General features: G+C 37.1%; 2 protein-coding genes across 2 annotated transcripts; one reads left to right on the top strand and one right to left on the bottom strand.

The window, feature by feature from the left end:
• Positions 1-6102: 6102 nt before the first annotated feature.
• LOC126798909 (thaumatin-like protein 1b) lies at positions 6103-7557 on the bottom strand. The gene is made up of 2 exons (XM_050525994.1): positions 7463-7557; positions 6103-6964 (listed from the first exon to the last, which is right to left on the bottom strand). Exons 1-2 carry the CDS (start codon positions 7515-7517, stop codon positions 6282-6284), a joined length of 738 nt encoding a protein of 245 aa, XP_050381951.1. The 5' UTR covers positions 7518-7557; the 3' UTR covers positions 6103-6281.
• Positions 7558-7570: 13 nt separating this feature from the next.
• On the top strand, positions 7571-8874 carry LOC126796829 (uncharacterized). Its single transcript, XM_050523555.1, is given in 3 exon segments — positions 7571-7575; positions 7896-8317; positions 8320-8874. Coding segments are annotated over 3 exon segments (780 nt in total). The 3' UTR covers positions 8673-8874.
• The last annotated feature ends 11252 nt before the right edge of the window (positions 8875-20126 follow it).

Genomic DNA, 20126 nt, shown 5'->3' with positions numbered 1-20126 from the left:
TCTAGGAAATCTCAGTTTCAATTAGTGTCAGTATCTACTTTGTACGGGTGGTATCTACTCATGAACCTGCCAATGAATTTATCCCAACTATCTAAGAAGAACATGCGCCCCATTTCTCATCATATGAGATTAATATTCACCTACATAGAATTACCAGCTATGCACTCTTTAACATTTGACATAATCGACCCATAGTGTGTTGAATTTAATGATTAACGCTATAATTATAAGAGAGGAAAGACGGCAAGTACATTTAGGATTTGATACATTGCTCTTCGTACATATATGCATCTACATCGTAGTAGGGTGTCTGATCACAATGACTATTTTTGCTGACCATTAGAGTTTCCTTGACTCCTTACTGTTTGTGTTAGTTACCATGACTACCGTCAAGTACGGAAATGTAAGCCCCAACACAGAATTAACCAAGTGTCTTATGAATCCGTTGTGGGACACTATTAGGCACCCTCTTTGGTAAAATATTAATTGAATTGTATATCTCATGTTCCTAATGTTTGTTCGTGGTTGTCGTGTATGTAGATATCATCCTACCAATGGAAAGGACGTATAACTTCATGGTGAATGTATCAAATGAAATAAAAAGAGGGGAAATTATATGCGCACATGGAAATCACACATCAATAGTTGCACGTGCACTACATATGAAAACTACGCCCACATGTTAATTTAGTCATTATTAATTCAAAGTTGGATTAAATTATTTGTTCAATTTTATTTGCAAAAGTGTTAGAGGGAGAATTATGAACATGAATGAAAAATTAGTCCTAATATAGGTTTTCATGAGGGTGGTATTTGAGATTGTGAAGACGTTGCTAAATAGATGGCTAAAGATCGAAAAATGACATATGTACCTCAATGCGACCACACGGAGGTGGAAATCGCATATATTATGCAAGAAATACCATTCTTGGTCAATATGTGATTATCATCTATAACTTTTTTAAAATTATAACATCTATAACTTAGCTAATGTAAGAGTCAACTATTTTCAGCCGACATTACATTGATGTAAACAACGGTGTGCCGCAACTATCGAGTGGAATTAGTTGGTGTAAGAGGGTGTTTTGTACATAGGCTTTTAGAATTGCTTGACTGCCTCTTGTACCCCCTTCTAAGTTCAAGAACGGGGTCCAAAGCTTCAACAAAGTTTTTTGTAGTGTTTTCCCCAAATTTCCCCGCAGTAAAATTGGCACGCTACAGTGACTTGATTCTTGTGATATGTGCTGGCATGAGCTTCAAATGGATTTGATAATAAACAGGATACATGAAGAGAGCTTGCAAGGATGCATGTGGCGTGGGAGCTAGAATCACATGAGTTGAAGAGATGAGATGCTTATTGCATGGAGAGGTTTGGCATGGTTTAATTTGGTGCATGGAGGATAGACAGAAGGAACTGAGGTGCAGGGTTAAGCTTAATTAAGGCTGACTAGAGCTCGAAAATGGTTTTGGGTTAGAATACTTTGCTTGTTGCTTGACGTTTGCTTGTTAAATTTGGATGTATTGCTTGGGGGAGTTGTGTGTTTTGGTTGCTGCATGAATGTTGGTTTGCTACTAGGAAGAAGCCTCAATTTATAGGCTAGAAGGGGTGAGGCTCAGAGACATGCTTATGGGATAAATCTACTGGATAATAGAGAGAACTCAAATGTTATAGAATAATACACAGAACACCACAAGACCCTTAAGACTTAGAGGTGCAGTGCATTGTGTTATTAACTTATTATACGTGAAGTATGATGTAGCAGATATTTAGGATACTATGTGTAAACAATCTTGGCCTCTGTAATTGATAAAGGAATATATTGAATGATTGTACTTGGTGCAAGAGATGCAGGGTAAAGGCAAATGTTGTTGTTTGATGGGCTGGAAACTAGGGATATAGTTTTATGGGTATGAGTTCTCATCTTTGCATGCCTATGTCAAGATGTAGATTATTGAGCTCCGATTTCGGTCCCAAGTTCAAAACCGTCAATAATAGAAAATCTGAAGTAGGACATCATGTACTTATGTTACCTTCCATGACATACGCAAACTTATGTTACCTTTCATGACATACGCAAACTTGTAAGCCCCAAGAGCGTGATTGTGGCTTGGGTCCACGTGCGTGGCATGCCGGTGATATTTTGGTTTCCCTGATGTAATTTATGCATGTGTATATTCTTGTTGTGCCTAGAGTATGTGTACGGCGCATTTGTGCTTTTTTGGATATGAACAGTTGGTTTACACTAGTGTTTTGACTCTTCAGTTTACCATTCATCGAATATGTAAATCTTTGGGAGTTTAGGTTGTAAACTATCCCAATTACATGCTTGTAATTGATGTAAATCAATGTGCATTTTGTTGATTGTAAGTTTTTTTATGATACAATCGATTTTTTTTGACTTAAGTCTTAGGTGTGTTTTTGCATGCTGGTAAAGAGATTATATCATACCATACTTTTATGTCAGTTTTTTTTCAATCAATAAGATAAGCTAACATTGAACATGAATCAGTTCAAAACAAATATCCATCAAAGTTTACAATCTTTAGTGGACAATCACTTAAATAGTACAACAGAAACATAAAAATATTATACATTTGATGGCGTATCATTCGGACTAAAGCAGCATATTCAAAAAAATAAATTTCATATCACTGCTCAATATGCATGTTTCGTAATACGACCAAGAGGTCCCTAAGCATGTAAATCATGGCATTCTAAGATGAAGAGCAAGCCAGAGAATCGAAGATCAATCAACCATGGCGGATGAACACGGTGACGACTAACTATAAATTTTGATTCATATGGCTGATCGCTACTTCAATTTTTGTGATACTGAACTTAGATATATATATATATATACATATATATATACGGAGCTTTTCAGGTGCGGAGGTCCGTATCTTAAACTAAGGTACGGATTTTCATTTTTTATCAACTTTTCGATCGAGTTTTCACATCTCCACCGTCCAATATCTAGTTTATAATGTATAGATCATCTCCACAAAATTTCAGCCGATTTCATGATCGTTAAGATATCAAACTAATCAAAACCAATGGACGTATTGAATTTGCTGAACCTGAACCGTTCATATTTTGAGTAGAAAATCGAAGTTATGAGTACCTTAACGGTGATGGAATCGGGTGAAATTGTGTGGAGATGATCTATACGTTATAGTCTAGATATTGGACGGTGGAGATGTGAAAACTCGATCGAAAAGTTGGTCAGAAATGAAAATCCGTACCTTAAGCTAAGATAAGGACCTCCTTACCTGAAAAACCCCGTATATATATATATATATAGTCCCTATCCAGAGTGAACTTTCACTCTGAAATTACAGAGTGAAGTTCTAATTTTGACACACTTTTTGGTCAAATTGTTTCATCATAAGTGATTCAATATTTAGGTATGCTATTTAAGATCACCTCTACAAAATTTCATCAAATTCGGACATTGCTAAGGTATTGAAATTAAATTAAATCAATGAACGAATTAAAGTTGTTCAACGTGAACCGTTCGTGTAAATCTCGATTTTGAAAGCTCAACCTATTGTTAAATTGGATGGAATTTTGTAGAGATGATCTTGAATAACATACCTAAATATTGAATCACTTATGGTGAAACAATTTGACCGAAAAAGTGTGCCAAAATTATAACTTCACTCTGTAATTTCAGAGTGAATGTTCACTCTGGATATGGACTATATATATATATATATATATATATATATATTCCTCTTTCTTCCCTAACCCAGATGAAGAACTTGAAGCTAATTAGAGTCACATAATCGTTCCCTGAGTCCTTGAACCAGTCAGTTTCCAATCTTTAATTCCCTATTTTATTAAGTGATATCCTCAATTGATTCAGATACTGGTATTAAACTCGTGACACTAGTGTCTTAACTCTTTACTTTACCAATTTGATAGTAATTATTATGTGTACCCGCCACACCACGTGGTACTGCTATGTGGTGTACTCACGTGGTGTACCCAACTAATCATATTACGTCATGATATAATTAACATGCACGCGGTGAAAATGACAAAAGTTTATTTATACATAAGAACCAATCAGAAATAATCACAGTAAAAATTGGACCAATAACATTAAAGGGATACACCACGTGAGATATGTGATAAATATATATAATAATTTCTCCCAATTTGAACTAGGGTTGTTCGTTTGTCATCCTAATTACATGCATGAAAATCAACGTGGTTATTGTTGATTATATATTTGTGATTCAATCAATTTATTTACTGAAGTCTCGTGCGTGCTTTCTTATAATTTTGTTATATCCTACCCTACATGTTATGAGTTATGACTTATGATTTTATGGCACGTATGAATCTGGAGGTCAGTTTAGGATAGTTTGTGGTTTCATTGGTATGTTTTAGGAAAACTAATGGAAAAAAAAAATAGAGAAGCGAAGACAATATATATTCTTGTGGAAAAATTGTTGCAGGAGTTTGCGTGGCGGGTCCAATTAGTGAAAAAGTCTAAGGAATGTGGGTTTAATTTTTTTTTCTAGGGGAATGGGCAATGTCGTCCCATGACTAAGTGAGGTCTAAGGAAAAAATTAAGAGAGGTCTTATATTAAAAAATAAATAAAAAACACTTTGATTTTACATTTCTTTCGTATTAAAATGTATTACATATTACATAGATAACGAATAAACTAAACTACCCAATAGCATTAACAACATATATAGAAGCTAGCTTGATACAAAAATGTATGCTAAAACAATTACATGTTCAGTTGAATGCCACGTTTTTTTATCTTATGAGATGTAAAAAAGTTGATCAAATTATTGTATTTGAACGTCAAACAAACTTTTTTTCAATAAACAACATGATTAATTCATTCAACTGTTCTTATGACATGGTTGATCGTAAGTATGTTTTTATAAACTTGAGAGCTTATATAGAGGAAGATTTGAAGATGTTAGATATATTACCATGTGGATTAAAAGCTTTTGGATTGAAAGCTTAGAACAACGTTCAAAGTCCAAATTTGTGAAAGATTGAGGAAACTTAGAGTTTTTTCTTTCTAATCACAAATTGAGAAACGTCATATTCTAATTTAGTCTCACGGGTGTGCTACTGCTTCCCAGACTTCTCTTGTCTATCTCAAAAAGAATTTTAAAATAAGTGTGTGTGAAGAGGAGACCTTCTAGGGCCTAAGTCTTAAGCCTTGCATGCCTTAGGTCTTAGACCGGCCTTGGGAATGGGATACAATCCAGACATCCAGTGACAAACTGACAATAGAGATACTAGCTACCAAGTGACCTCCATGAATTTTGTTCCGATACAAGGCCCTACGCCAGGTCGTGTGATTACAAACTCAGAGAGCTATTATTCAAGCAAAACAGCTTTTTGTGAATTATTCAAGCAAAAGATTTGCCAACATAACATACTGAAAAGAAAGAAAGAAAATATATGGTGATGATGAGCGGATGAGCCCACCCGTACGTTTAAAGGCATGCATGAGCATTTCTGTTGCCAAAGCATTAGGCACATGCCGCCTATGCTGACGTCTACGATCGTCATTCGATCACCTGATCCTCCTCAGCAGTCGGAGCCGCTCCCACATCATCCACGCCGGAATTCAGCCCTCCTGACATGGAGATCATCAGAAACCCCCTCATTAGAGACAACAGAACAAGTAACCATGGAGTCACCATATATCCTTGCCCTTACATTTGTTCCTCCACGTGCGCGACCTCTTTTCATCAAGCCAGCCACCATCATTTTACCAGATTCGGTAGCCACCTCGCTCCAGCCCTAACTGGTCTGGCTGAAGGGCAGCAGGGGCCAAGAATAGGGTGTGCCGGGCACTCTTGCTGCTATCCTGAGCTTCTTTTTCGTTCTTACTTCTTAGAGGTTAGAACCACACCACCCCTCCACCCTACCTTAATTTGTGTTCTTAGGATAGGATAGTTTTTATATATGTCGATACGTAATGAAATGAAACATCGAAAGCCTTAAAAATGAAGAAGAAAATTTAGATATATAGCTCGAATATGTGTATTTATTTCCCAGGTGTAGAGTTTAACGAATCTGATTGCTAACCCCGTTCATATTTGTTAGGGAATGCATACTCTTCAAATATCAACTTTCGTCTTCATTCCATCGAAATTATTAATACCGAATTCTTGACTACATGAAGGTGTCAAGATAGATACAACTTATTCTTAATTATCATCCCCACTACTGCAATGAAATATTGGGATATGATCATTATTAGCTTCCTTTCTAACTATGATTTCATCTCTGTATTACTCATGCAGGACAGAAAGTAATAGCGTAGTTAGGTCCTCCGAAGCATGTAAACGTGCTGCTCTTGTCATCGAAAGCATAGCTATAAGCCTGAGGGCACTGCTCCTCAAAGATCTGAGAGTAGTTTGTAGGTGGACATGTTTCGAGAGTGTTATTCGGAGGTGTGCAACAGTACTTTGGCTCGTTGAACGCCGTACACGCGCTCTTGCATGCGATCACGCTCCCGTCGGCGGCCTTCACTTGCAGCTCGGCAGGACAGACGGTGTTCACGTTGGCCGGGCATGAAGAGGGTTTGCAGTCGCCTGTTCCACCCTGCGTGGCTACGGACATGGGCACGTTGAAGCCGTCTACCAGGCTGACGTCGTAGAAGTCCTGACCTCCGTCAGCTACGATGTTGATCTCGACTAGGGTTGCCGGTGGGATTGCACCGTTGCCGTTGCATGTTACCTGGCCGGAGCTGCACTCAGCTGTGGCGCAGGAGAACTTTCCGTCGGCAGCGGTGGTGCAGCCGGTTCGGGCCCAGAAGCGGCCTTTCCATGGAACTGGAGTGATGACTTGGTTGTTGGCTCCTTGTTTTAGCTCAAAGCCGGTGGTGGATAGTTGGGGTTGTTGGTCGGAAGTGAGGGTTCCCGGCCATACGGTGTAGGGGCAGTTGTTGGTGAAGGTGATCGTAGCTGCATGGGCACCTGCTTGAAAACCAAAACAATTTAGTATCAAGTTCGTGTACCAAATTGCAATTATATATGCTTTTCAAGATGTTTGTCACCATGCAACCATAGACAAACTAAACCAAAAATTCGTTCAGACGGTTATTATTCATTAAAATTTTGGTGTGGTTCAAGTGTACACTGTACAACATATGAAGTACAATATATATCTCCACATGCTAGCTAGCTAGAATATCACCTTATCAGTGTGCTCCGATCTCCATTATTGATCGAGACATATATATATATATATATATATACACACACACACACACACACCAGATTTTCTTATTAAATTAGTTATTAGGGAAAATGCATATATACTATCTGGCTAGAACCCGGGCCATAAAAATCTAATAAAACGAATGCTTGGCTGACTTACTGCTTAGGCATGCATGAATTCATGCACATATGGAATGAACATCATGTATTCATATATATCATGAGAACTGAAAACAAAAGAAAGCAATAGGCTACCTGCGAAGAATATGGCCAAGGTGAGGCTGAGGAGTACTCGGGTGTTCATCTTCATATTGAAATGCTGATCGTAATTGATTTGCTGCCAAGTCGTAGTTTTTCGATTTGATGAAGTTAGGAACCAAGGAGGGGGTTTATATAGGCTTACGGGGAGGCCTAACTTTTTGTTCTTTTGCAAATCCATACACTTGCGGGTCCAAGACGTTGCAGAACAAACGAGTGACAACCAAGTCTTTTCATTAATGTCCAATTGATAGATTTGGTCTATTGACAGCCTTGACTCATCATGATATAGCTAGGTCACCTAGGTGGCTATCGAATTAGGGTTAGCAATCAACATTCCCTTTGGCACGTTCTGTAGGTTTAGTTTAATTATAAATTTACCTCAAATTGATGATATTTTTCGGTTTTAATTGCCTACTGAAGGGTGAAGCTTTGAGAGAGATCTTCATTTGCCTGTCACTTGTGTGGATGCCTCAGAACAATTTCTTAGTAAGCTTAGAGGTGTCGGTGATCCGGAGGTGAAAAGGAAAATAATAGGAAAAGTGTTCATCTGCATTTTTGATGCTTTTGCTCATGAACTCGAGAAAAAATTAGGGAGGAAACCCGCTTACTTAGTCCAAGGTACACTGTATCCAGATGTGATTGAATCTTGTCCGCCACCTGGTAGTGGAAGGACTCATTCCCACACAATCAAGAGCCATCATAATGTTGGCGGGCTTCCCAAGGACATGAAATTGAAGCTTATTGAACCACTTAAACTTCTATTCAAGGATGAGGTTCGCCAATTGGGGAAGATCTTGAATATTCCTCAGGGATTCCTAAAGCGCCATCCATTTCCAGGGCCTGGCCTTGCTGTAGGGTCTTGGGTGATGTAACTGCAGGCAATGCTCTTGAGGTCCTCCGCCAAGTTGATGAGATATTTATACAATCAATTAAAGATGCTGGGTTATATGATAAAATCTGGCAAGCATTTGCAGTATTTCTGCCTATAAGATCAGTGGGAGTTCAAGGTGATCAAAGAACACATTCTCATGTTGTTGCTCTCAGAGCTGTTACAAGTCAAGATGGGATGACAGCTGAATGGTACTACTTTACACATGAGTTCTAAGATGATGTGTCACGGAAGATTTGCAATAGTGTCCGTGGTGTAAACAGAGTAGTGCATGACATTACATCAAAGCCGCCTTCCACTATCGAGTGGGAATAGTGCTCTTTTACCCAAATGCTTCAGCTTGCAATGGTAGTGAAGTTATGTGGTCTACACAAACGAACTATTTTTTTATGCTAATTCCATAAGCATGTCTATGGAAACATCACGATTAGAAACTGTAGTGTACATTTCTTTCCGATGATGGATTTGGACCAAGTATGCTGATATTATTTAGTGATGTCATGGACTTTGTCTCTACTTTGCAAAAAAAAAAAAATATTGCGCACTGGTTTGATGTCGGCAATGATTAAAAGAATTTTCACAGTTGTTCCTCGATCAATAAATCTGACAACAGCCATCTCAGTACGTTCTTGCCTTCTATATTTCCAAAAATCTCTTTTACGAACAAAGCTAATATGTATATATATATATAGCTAGGCACTGATTTCTTTGCATGAATAGGCTAAAGAATATCTTAATTAAATTGCATTTGGTTTACCTGACCAATCTCTTTGTTAAGGTTACCTAATTAAATAGTTTAATTTTATATATTGTTTACCGAATCGCTAATTAGCCGAAAATTTGCATAATGTTCGATACTTAAGCATGAGTACTCTATGACCCTTACTCTTGAAAAACCAATTCAAACGTTTGATATATATAGCCTCATCATTTTAAATAATTACTGAAAGTATATGTATGAGAATATATACAAATTCTTTTCAAATTTTTCATTATCTTTGATCTTAACTGATCGATGAGACTCGAGTTCACCAATTGATTGGGAAAAGAAAAAATGGCAGCAGAGTATGCAAAACATTGAATGGTATAAGTGAAGTGTAAGTTTGTCAAAAGTGGATGGAGTTGCATGTCAAGCCAACACCGTGATAAACGGGCCTAAAGTCCGAAACAATACAGATGTCTGCCGTGAAGAAAGTGCTAATGAATTTCTAGATTTACAAATGTCCTACTCTCAGCCATCGTAAAGAAAAGATCGAAGCCGTCGGAAAAAAAAAAACACACAAAGTCCAACGTAACTCTCGATCGAGAACCCTTACCTATATGATTACTCCAGATCGATAAGTATATATGGTATATATAGTAATGTACTAATGGACCTGGTATAAAAACCAGGAAGAGTAATACGAATGAGTTGAAAGGGTATGTTCTACCAGCAGGCTACCAACTAGCCTAAATCTGGCATTAAGAAAAGAAGGGAGTAGGATAGACCATAATGACATGTACCGTATGTACGTATGTGGATGGAGTGCAATGTTTGAAGATACCATAATTAAGAATATTTGACCATTACATGCAAATAGGATATGAAAGGATTTACAAAATGAGAACAATGAGATCGATGCGAATGCCGTGCAACATAATCAAAGAAAAGAAACAATGATCATGCCAATCCGGAAGTACGAAACATAGCTAGGGCATGGTACGTATACTATTACTGGTCGATACTAGCTTGCAATACAAGCACCAAACTGAGTTTACTAGCTAGCTAGCAAGAGTTAGACTGGCAATCGAAATATAAATCGAGTATATATGGCATATATATATATATATGCAAACAAACAAATTCATATAATCCACAAACCCTAGCTATCAGCAACAATTAATGGGCGACACAAACTACTTTGTCACTCATTGTGTAAATTCGTAACCTCGAACCCTTTATTAGATGACGATAACACAAAAGATGTTTCGATGCGCATATAAATTTTTTTAGCTAAACCTTAAACGTGCATGAGTATGTTATGCTAGACATACACATGCCTTTTATCATGTTCTTTAAGTAAGCACTCAACAAATTAAAACTATGGTATTAGCGTTCTAAATCATCACCAGAATGGCATGCAACTTACTTCATGCGTATGAATAATTTGAATATAATATTGGGTTTTTCATTTTGGAAATTAACCGTTAGAGCTAGCATGGACGTCCTCCTTCCTTATTCCTCCTATTCTATCCTCATATATATATATATATATTAGAAAAAGGAAATCAAAATAACAAAGGAGGGGACCAAAATTGAAACCTCCCAAAACGAAAATCCCAAGTGGCATAAGGAAGTCTAAGTCCTCAATGTTAAAAATGTTATTTTGAAAGCAAATTCAATGAGAAGTCCAAGTATGTGGAAAATACACAAACTAATTACAAAATTAAAATAATATAAATACTAAAATGAAAAATATTAATAAGAGTAAAGTTAGAAATTCTCCCCCTTAAAGACAATATTTCATACTAAGCACCAAGTTACCAACATGTAAAACCAACAAGGCAAAGGCCTTACTATCTACTTCACTAGGTCCAAGCATCACCATTGAGCAAAATTGTCTCCTCAAAATGTCACAATCACCAAATGTTATTAGAAGCAAAGGAGGTTAGAAAATAATCATACCAACATGCATTACAGTTATCAAAGTGAATGAGCAAATACTTAGCTATTAAAATTGGAAAAGAAATGGCTAAGCAACATTGAGGTACAACTACAATAAAGTCTCCCCCTAAAGGCATTAAGAGTTACAAAATAAATCCAAAATAGAAAAAAAATAACTGCAAGACGATCGATCGTTTCAAAGAAGCGATTGATCGTTTCAAAGAAGCGATTGATCGTTTTCTCTGTTTTTATTCAAATTTTAAAATTACAAATAAATAACATGAACAAAATAACAAGTACAAGGAAATGATTAAGAAAAAATTCCCCTTGAAGACCATGAACTTCACCATAAGCACTTCCAATCAACAACATACAAGGGCAAGACCTTGCGATTAAGAATTGTCACCATTGGTGTTGCTCCAAAATAATTGTCATTCACATTCTTTTCATCAAAAACATGGCTACCTCCAAGTAGGGCTTTTTTAAGGACTTCTTGCGGTCCATTGGCTCTCCAAATCAATGAAGAGCAACAAGAGGAGCATCCACAAAGCAAATGACATCCTCTTCATTTCTCACAATTGCCAGCAAATATGGCTTCAACCGGTGGTCATTGACCTTGAAAGTACTCTCATGTATTCTTGATTTCTATAGCACCATGGGGGAATACTTTCACAACTTCAAAAGGACCACTCCACCTTGATCTAAGCTTTCCGGGAAACAATTTGAGTCTTGAATTGTAAAGAATAACAAGTTGACCCTCATGGAATTGCTTCTTCACCAACTTCTTGTCGTGGTAAAGTTTGCTTCTTCACCAACTTGGCATTCTCGTATGCTTCCATTATAATTTCCTCAAGCTCACAAAGATCAAGTTTCATCTTCTCTCCCGCCTTAGCAAGATCGAAATTAAGCTTCTTAATAGCCCAAAGTGCTTTATGCTCTAATTCCACCGGCAAATGACATGCTTTTCCATAAACCAACCGGTAAGGTGACATACCAATTGAAGTCTTGTATGCAGTTCGGTAAGCCGATAGTGCGTCTCCAAGCTTGGTGATCCAATCTTTTCTCTAGAATGCTCTTGATCTCCCGGTTTGAGATTTCAACTTGACCACTTGTTTGTGGATCGTAAGGAGTGGCAACTTTTTGTTTGATGTCATACTTCTTGCATAGAGCTTCAAAATGCTTGTTGATGAAGTGGGATCCTCCATCACTTATGATGGCTCTTGGAGTGCCATATCTTTGAAAGATATGCTCCTTGAGAAGCTTGAGTACAACAATGTGATCATTCTTGGGACTTGCAATGGCTATCCACTTAGACACATAATCAATGGCCACAAGAATGTATTGGTTTCTATACGAACTTGGGAATGATCCCATGAAATCAATTCCCAAGCAATCAAATATCTCTACTTCCATGGAGTTGGTAAGAGGCATTTGATTCCTTGAAGAGATGTTACCGCTTCTTTGACATCTATCATAAGTACTCACATAGGCATATGCGTCTTTAAAAAGAGTAGGCCAATAAAAACCACAACTTAGTACCTTAAATGCCATCTTATTTCCCCAAAATGAGCTTCACAAGCAAGTGTATGACAATGAGCAAGGATATTAGGAACCTCCTCTTAAGCTATGCCCTTTTCTCAATATTTGATCATTGCCGAACTTGAATAAGTGTGGGTCATCCTACACGTATTTACGTGCTCCATTGAACCTTTTTCTTCCTTGATAATCAAGCCTACTCGAGATTCATTTCCCCTCACTTGCAAGATAATTTGCCAAATTAGCATACCATGGAAACTCCTTGACATTGATGTTGAACAATTGCTCATCGAAAAAGGTGTTATTCAAGACAATAGATGAATCATCACCTCCCTCCACCAACCTTGACAAATGATCTGCCACTTGGTTTTTTTTACCCGGCTTGTCCTTGATCTAAACTCTTGCAATAACAAGATCCACCGTATCAACCTTGGCTTAGCCTCCTTCTTTGACAAGATATACTTCAAAGCACTATGATCGGTATGCACAACAACTTTAGTTCCAAGCAAATAGCTTCTAAACTTCTCAAGAGCAAAGATATTTGCAAGAAGTTCCTTCTCTGTTGTGGTGCAATTAACTTGTGCATCATTCAAAGTACGACTAGCTTAGTAAATAACATGAAGTAAATTTTCTCTCTTTTGAGCCAAAACCACTCCTATAGCATAATCTGAAACATTACACATCAACTCAAACGGTAGAGACCAATCTGGTGCAATCATGATAGAGGCTCGAGTGAGCATCGTCTTGATTGTTTCAAATGCTTTCAAACAATGTTTATCAAATACGAAAGGAGCATCCTTGACTAGCAAATCATAAAAGGGGCTTGGAAATCTTGGAGAAATCCTTATATGAATCTTCGATAGAATCCAGCATGTCCAATAAAGCTTATAATTGCTTTAACATTGTGTGGAGGTGATAACTTAGAAATAAGCTCCACCTTAGCCTTGTCAACTTCAATTCTCCTTGCACTAACCACATGCCCAAGAACAATTCCCTCATGCACCATGAAGTGACACTTCTCCCAATTTAAGACTAGGTTGCTATATTCACACCTTTGAAGCACAAGTTTTAAGTGATGTAAGCATTGATAAAAAAATGAGTCCCCAAACACACTAAAGTCATCCATGAAAACTTCAATGGACTTCTCCACCATCTCACTGAAAATTGAGATCATGCACATTTGGAAAGTTGTCGGTGCATTGCACAAACCAAATGACATTCTTCTATAGGCTTTTTTAATGTGTCATATGGACAAGTGAATGTGGTATTGTCTTGGTCTTTCGGGTCAATGGGGACTTGATTGTAACCACTATACCCATCAAGAAAGTAGTAATACTCATGGCCAGCAAGTCTCTCTAGCATTTGATCAATAAATGACAATGGAAAATGATCATTCCTTGTGGCACTATTGAGCTTCCGGTAGTCTATGCACACTCTCCACCCATTTACTACTCTTTGAGGGATAAGTTCTCCCTTATTATTAGTAACAACCATCATGCCACTCTTCTTTGGAACCCCTTGAACCGGTGACACCCACTTGGAATCAGAAATGGGGTAAATGACACCAACATCAAGTAGCTTCATGACTTCCTTCTTTACTACTTCTTGCATTAGAGGATTGAGTCTCCTTTGTGGATCCCTCCTTGGCTTTGAGTCATCTTCAAGAAGGATCATGTGCATATAATTCCTCCTATGGTACCTGATGTTTAGCTACTTGGACAATTTGGTACCTGATGTATGAAAATGGACAATTTGGTACCTGAAGTTCTCATTTGTAAGCCATTTTGGTACATCTATCAATTTTAATCATATTTTAGGGTTATTTTCGTCATTCTAGCCCTAAACTCATTAAATTCACATTTTTCTTCATTTATTCCTATAATTGTCTATCTTTGGAGATAATTAAATTGATATATCTACTCCACTTAGCATCTACTTCCCATATATCGAAAATACATTTTTTTTCTTAATATACTTATTGTATCCTAATTATTTTCTGCAAAGGAAATAAATTACCTTTATGCAATTGTAATTTTTTATTAAAATATATTTTTTAAATTACTTATAATTAAAATTAATTTAGATTGATAGCTACATTATGAAAACTTATATATGTAAATCCAATGTACAAAATCTCCCTGATATCTTCATTTAAAAAAAAACGATATATCTTAGGGATAAATATCTTATTTTTTCTCGTATCTGCGATATTTCTCCGATAACATAAAATATCTCCGATAACATTTGAACCTTGCGTAAATAATCACAGATACTAAGTGGATGAGTTATCAAATTTTTAGTGATAATTTGGAAGTATTATGAAAAAATGAAGTAAAGTATAGATAAGATGACGGAAATAACCCTGAAAATATGGTCAAAATTGACATAAGTACCAAAATGGCCTAAATTTGAGAACTTTAGGTACCAAATTGTCCGTTTTCATACATCAGGTACCAAATTGTCCAAGTAGCTAAACATCAGGTACCATATGAGGAATTTACCCCTTATGCCTTTTATATCGCCAATAGTCCATCCAATGGCCTTCTTGTGATCATCCAACACCTTAAGTAGTTTTTGTTCTTGCAAATCACTCAAATATGAAGAGATAATTACGAGCAACTTGTGGGTTTCACCAATAAAAGCATATTTTAAATTGGAAGGAAGATGTTTCATTTCAAGTGTAGGGGGACATTTAATAGAATGAGATAAAGGAGTATGGTTTTTAAGAAGTACCTCAACTTTCGGTTCCAAATGTAGAGTGTATGGCATTAAAGCTTCTAGTTCAAGCTCATTCTCTTTGGTAGCCTCCTCATTGAACTTCATTCCATTATGATGCAAACATGTTTTCAATGAATCTTAAGATGCATTTTCAATGAAATTTTTCTCCATTATCTTGTCAACACCATCCAAAACATCAATCTAGAAACAAACATAGGCATGTGATGGCTTGCTCATTGCTTCAAAGATTCTAAAGGCAATGGTAGTTTCATGAATTGTCATGGTCATCAAGCTTTCCTTCACGTCAATCTTAGTACCGGCGGTTCCCATAAATTCTCTCCTAAAAATGATAGACAAATCTTTTTCATGAAGCGGAGGATCCTCCGTATCTAAAATGATAAAGTCTGCCGGTAGAATCAATTTCCACAATCCTTCATGGGTAAGTAAGACTCATATCTGACATTTGTAAGGTGATATCAATGGAGAGGATATCACCAATTCCAAGAGACTTATAAACACTATACGGCATCAAGTTAATACTAGCACTCAAATCCATCAAAGCTCTATCAAAGTAAGTGTTATCTATCTTGCATGGAAGCGTGAATGAACCCGGATCTTTTAACTTTGGTGGAAACTTCATTTGCAAAACGGCACTAACTTCTTCACTTATGAACACTTTCTCATTCTTTTCAAACTTCCTCTTGTGTGTACATAGCTCCTTGAGGAACTTGGCATAAGTAGGAATGGTTTTGATTGCATCCAAAAGAGGGATGTTGATCTTCACCTTCCTAAATAAGTCAAGAAACTATTTCTTCACAGTATCATTTTTTTGCTTCAATGTCTCATTTCTTTGCAATTGAGGGTAAGGAAAGTGAAATTCTTTCTCTTGAAATATCTTCAAAGGAGGATTGAAAAGTGATACCTCTTTTGAATGACCTTTCGGTTGAAATAGATGTAGTGGCTTCTTTGTCTTTGCTTCCAGTATTGGAATTAAATTTGTTCTTCAAGGCTTATTCATCATCTCCCAAAGCTACTCTCAAACCCATAGGCTTATCTTTTTCAAAGACATTCATCTTCTCATGCATGGCTTCTTTTTCACCCTTATTAAATCTCAAAATGACTTCTCCATGAGACAACTCATTTGCTTAGTCTTTCTTACTTCTTTCGAAACCTGGTGGCTCCCTTGGAGACACCACTTCCTTATTGGTAAGCATGTACACATTGTTCTCAACTTGCCTTCTACTTCTCAAAGTAGTAATTGACTTGACTTCATGCCTTAAATTATTTTCCACTTGGTTTGGAAACACACCTTGCTTCCTTTGAGATAACTCATTATCTAGTTGCCCTATTTGTACCTCAAGTTTGCTCATGCCTTGTTGAAGGACATTGATCTTCTCATCTTGCTTGGCTTGGTTACCCTTGTTCTCCACAATGAAAGTCATCAACAAGTCTTCAACACTTGGCTTCTTCAATAGCTCTTGAGGTGGAGCTATAGGTTGTGCTTGAGGTTGAGGTTGATAGGGAGCCATTTGGAATCAATTGTTGTAGTTGAAGGAGCTTGCACCTTGATAGCCACCACTAGGCCTTTAGAAACCTTGGCCTTGCTCACGATTCACAAACCCTTAGTCTCGATTTGATTGTCTCCCTACCCAAAGTTAGGGTGGTTTCTCCATCCGGGATTGTAAGTGTTGCTATAAGGATCATTCCTTGGTTTGGGTTGGAAACCAACTTGGTTGCATTGCTCCATATTAACTTGATATGCACCTTCATTTGGACAAAAAAATGTCTCATGTTGTCACTTTCACAAATTAAGCAAACTTGCTTAACCATCTAGCTTGACATAGGTTGGAGATGCTCTCTATTTCCTTGAGCATTGAGAATCAAATCTAGCTTCTTGTTCATGTTGGCTTCAATCCTCTTCAACTCAATTTTCATTTGAGTGTTGGGTTACTCCATCTCATAAGCTCTTCGTTGTTGATCTTTCAAACTCACATTTGCTTCCTTTACCGGCCTCCTATCACTTTGAATATCATAGAGTTGTGATATCTCTGCTAGTGAGTCAAGAATGCTTTCCACTTCAATCTCATTTTTCTCCATGAAGCTCCCTTGACAAACATTGTCAATTCTTCTTTTAGTCTCTTGGCTTGACCCATAATAGAAGGTGCTCAACAAAAGCCACTTCTTCACACCATGATTAGGACAATTTTGCTCCATGTCCTTGAATCTCTCCCAAGACTCATGAAACAACTCCGATGAGAACTCTTGGTAAGTCATGAGGGAGTTTCTTTAATACATTGCTTTTGGATGGTGGAAAGTACTTCTTAAGAAATATGGCATTCATCGCATCCCATGAGGTGATACTTGCCACCGGAATCATGTACAACCAATATTTGGCCTTATCCTTCAATCAAAAAGGAAAAGTCTTAGCCAAAGATTGTCTTCATCAATACCATTGAGTTGGACCGTCGAGCAAACTTCATTAAATAAGTTCATGGGCTTGAATGAATGTTTGTCCCAAAACCACCATCAAAAGCCGGTATAAGTTGCAAAGTGCTTGGCATGATATGGAAGACATGAGCACATGGTGGTAAGACAATACATGATTTGTGAAAGTGGGAATTGTATAGTCCTTCAATGGCCTTGGTGCATCAACCATATTTTCCAAGGGAACCTTAACCCTTGGTCTCCTTCAATAAATAAGAGTGATGGTCTTATCAGGATTAGCTTCTTCCTCTTCACTATCCGGAGCGATAAGATCTTGATTGTCACTTGGGGTGCTTGGAGGAGATAGATGTTCTTCACTTGATTTACCAAAGAGATTAATACACACCTATAACCATTCAAAGTAAAGGTAAGAACACACGTTGAAACACAAAAATTAGAAAATAAAACTGAAACAGGGCAAACGAACGATCGATCGTTTTAGGGAAAAGACTTGAAAAATAGAAACATTTACAAAGATAAGTAAAATTCTAGCTTCTCTGAAGGAAAACCGAGTTAAGAATTAGATTTTACTCTAATCCCCGGCAACGACGCTAAAAACTTGTCGACTAAAAGATCACCCTCAAGTATAAGGGTCAAATTATAGTGTAGTGTGATTATGAGTAGGGGATGTCGTACCCAAGGGATTGGAAAAACCTTCTCTAGGTAGGAGAACGTAAGGGATGCTAGAAGAATATGCAAATGTACAAGTCACAAATCAAGGCTCACAAGTGAACCCAAATTCATTGTGGATATATGCAAAATGGTATAATGATTAAAATTTGTTTCGGATGTGGAGTTACTTCTAAAAACTAAATGACCACTTAAAATGTAAACTAGGCCATGCTAAACTAGATGTGATGAAATAGATGAGAGTTAGGACTTAAGGTTTCCACCTCTAGCTTCTCTTGTGAACAATGATGCTACTAAATTGAATGATGTCACTCTAATTAGCCAATTTCTCTCCTTGTATCCCTCTCGAGTATAACAAGGGACAATCTCCTTTGTTGGTATCAAGCAACTCCTTTCGGGTGTAATACTTAACTACTCAAGTCATGCATATGAATCCGGTTAAGTATCAAATGCATTACCCTAAATGCATAAAGTTTGGAGATGAAGAAATCATGCAAACCAACCATGCTTATCTCTAAGTGATTGTAGTTCACAACTCTAACATGCACATATGATATGCTATCATGCTTCAAACAACTAAGGTTGATCAAACCTTAATCATTCATCATGTCATGGCAAACAATCATACCCAAATTGATTAAGTTTAAGCATGAATGTTCAACTTTTGAACTAGCATATTAGAGTGCTAATGAAAAGTGCATCAAATAAAATATTTATATAAATGACATACAAGATTGGCTAGGGCTTTCACCCTAGCTCCAACAAACTAACTACTCACTCATAACCAAATACACAAGCTTCAACATGTTTATGAACATCAAAGTAAAGAGAGAGTAGAGAGGTAACTAGTGAATCTCAAGTTGAGGATGATGTGGATGAACTCATGAAGATCTTGACATGATGGTGGTCATGGAGATCCTCAAATGATGCTAGACTCATGTTCTTCCTCCTTGCTTGATGATGGTGTATGAAAAATAGTGGATAATGAAGTGATGAACTTGGTGTTTTTAAAATGAGATGGATAGATATAAATGTTCTCTTCCTCTCTTCCTCTTGGTTTGTGGTGGAAAATAGTGTGTGATAAAAGAGGAAGTGGGTGATCATGGAAGTTAGTGGGTGAGGGCTAGGTAGTGATGGACCTAGAGGTGATGATTACACCTAAAATCAAATCATATTTTTGCATAATATAGGTGTGGATTTTTGGACAATTGAGAGCCATGATTTTGTGAGAAATAGAGAAAAGTGTTGTAGTTAAATCTCAACTAAAAAGATGAGTTCTAGTTGTGATAGAACAATGTGTTGCTCCTCCATAAAATTAGCCGGAAAATTCATGACACCACCAAAAGTGGTGGTGCTCCGCCATAATAGTGTCGCTAAAAGTAGTGGTGCTCGGAAAATTGTTGGGACTTGTCGTTTTTTCTCTTCTTGTCAAGATATTCTACAAAATATGGAAATCAATTAGTCTAAATTAAATTAAGCACATAGAATAAGTAAATTTTAAGTTTTAGGGCATTAGAATATATGAGAATTATTATCCAACATGTACTGATATTGTCTCAACTTAACAACCTCACATGTGTTGGGTTTAAATCACAAAAGACCTCGGTACAATTAGGTATTATTAGGGTGGGCAGAAACCGACCCATGTGTTAAAACCGGCCGAATTGGACTAAAAAATAAGATTCTGTCACCGAAGCGAAAGAAAACAGTGAGGAAAATGTTGTAAACCACACTAACCCGTTTTGAAGTGGGTCGAA

The sequence above is a fragment of the Argentina anserina genome, chromosome 6 (assembly GCF_933775445.1).
Source record: "Argentina anserina chromosome 6, drPotAnse1.1, whole genome shotgun sequence".
Lineage (NCBI taxonomy): Eukaryota > Viridiplantae > Streptophyta > Magnoliopsida > Rosales > Rosaceae > Argentina > Argentina anserina.
The sequence above is the reverse complement of the archived record's forward strand: the minus strand, read 5'-3'. Positions and strand labels throughout refer to the sequence as shown.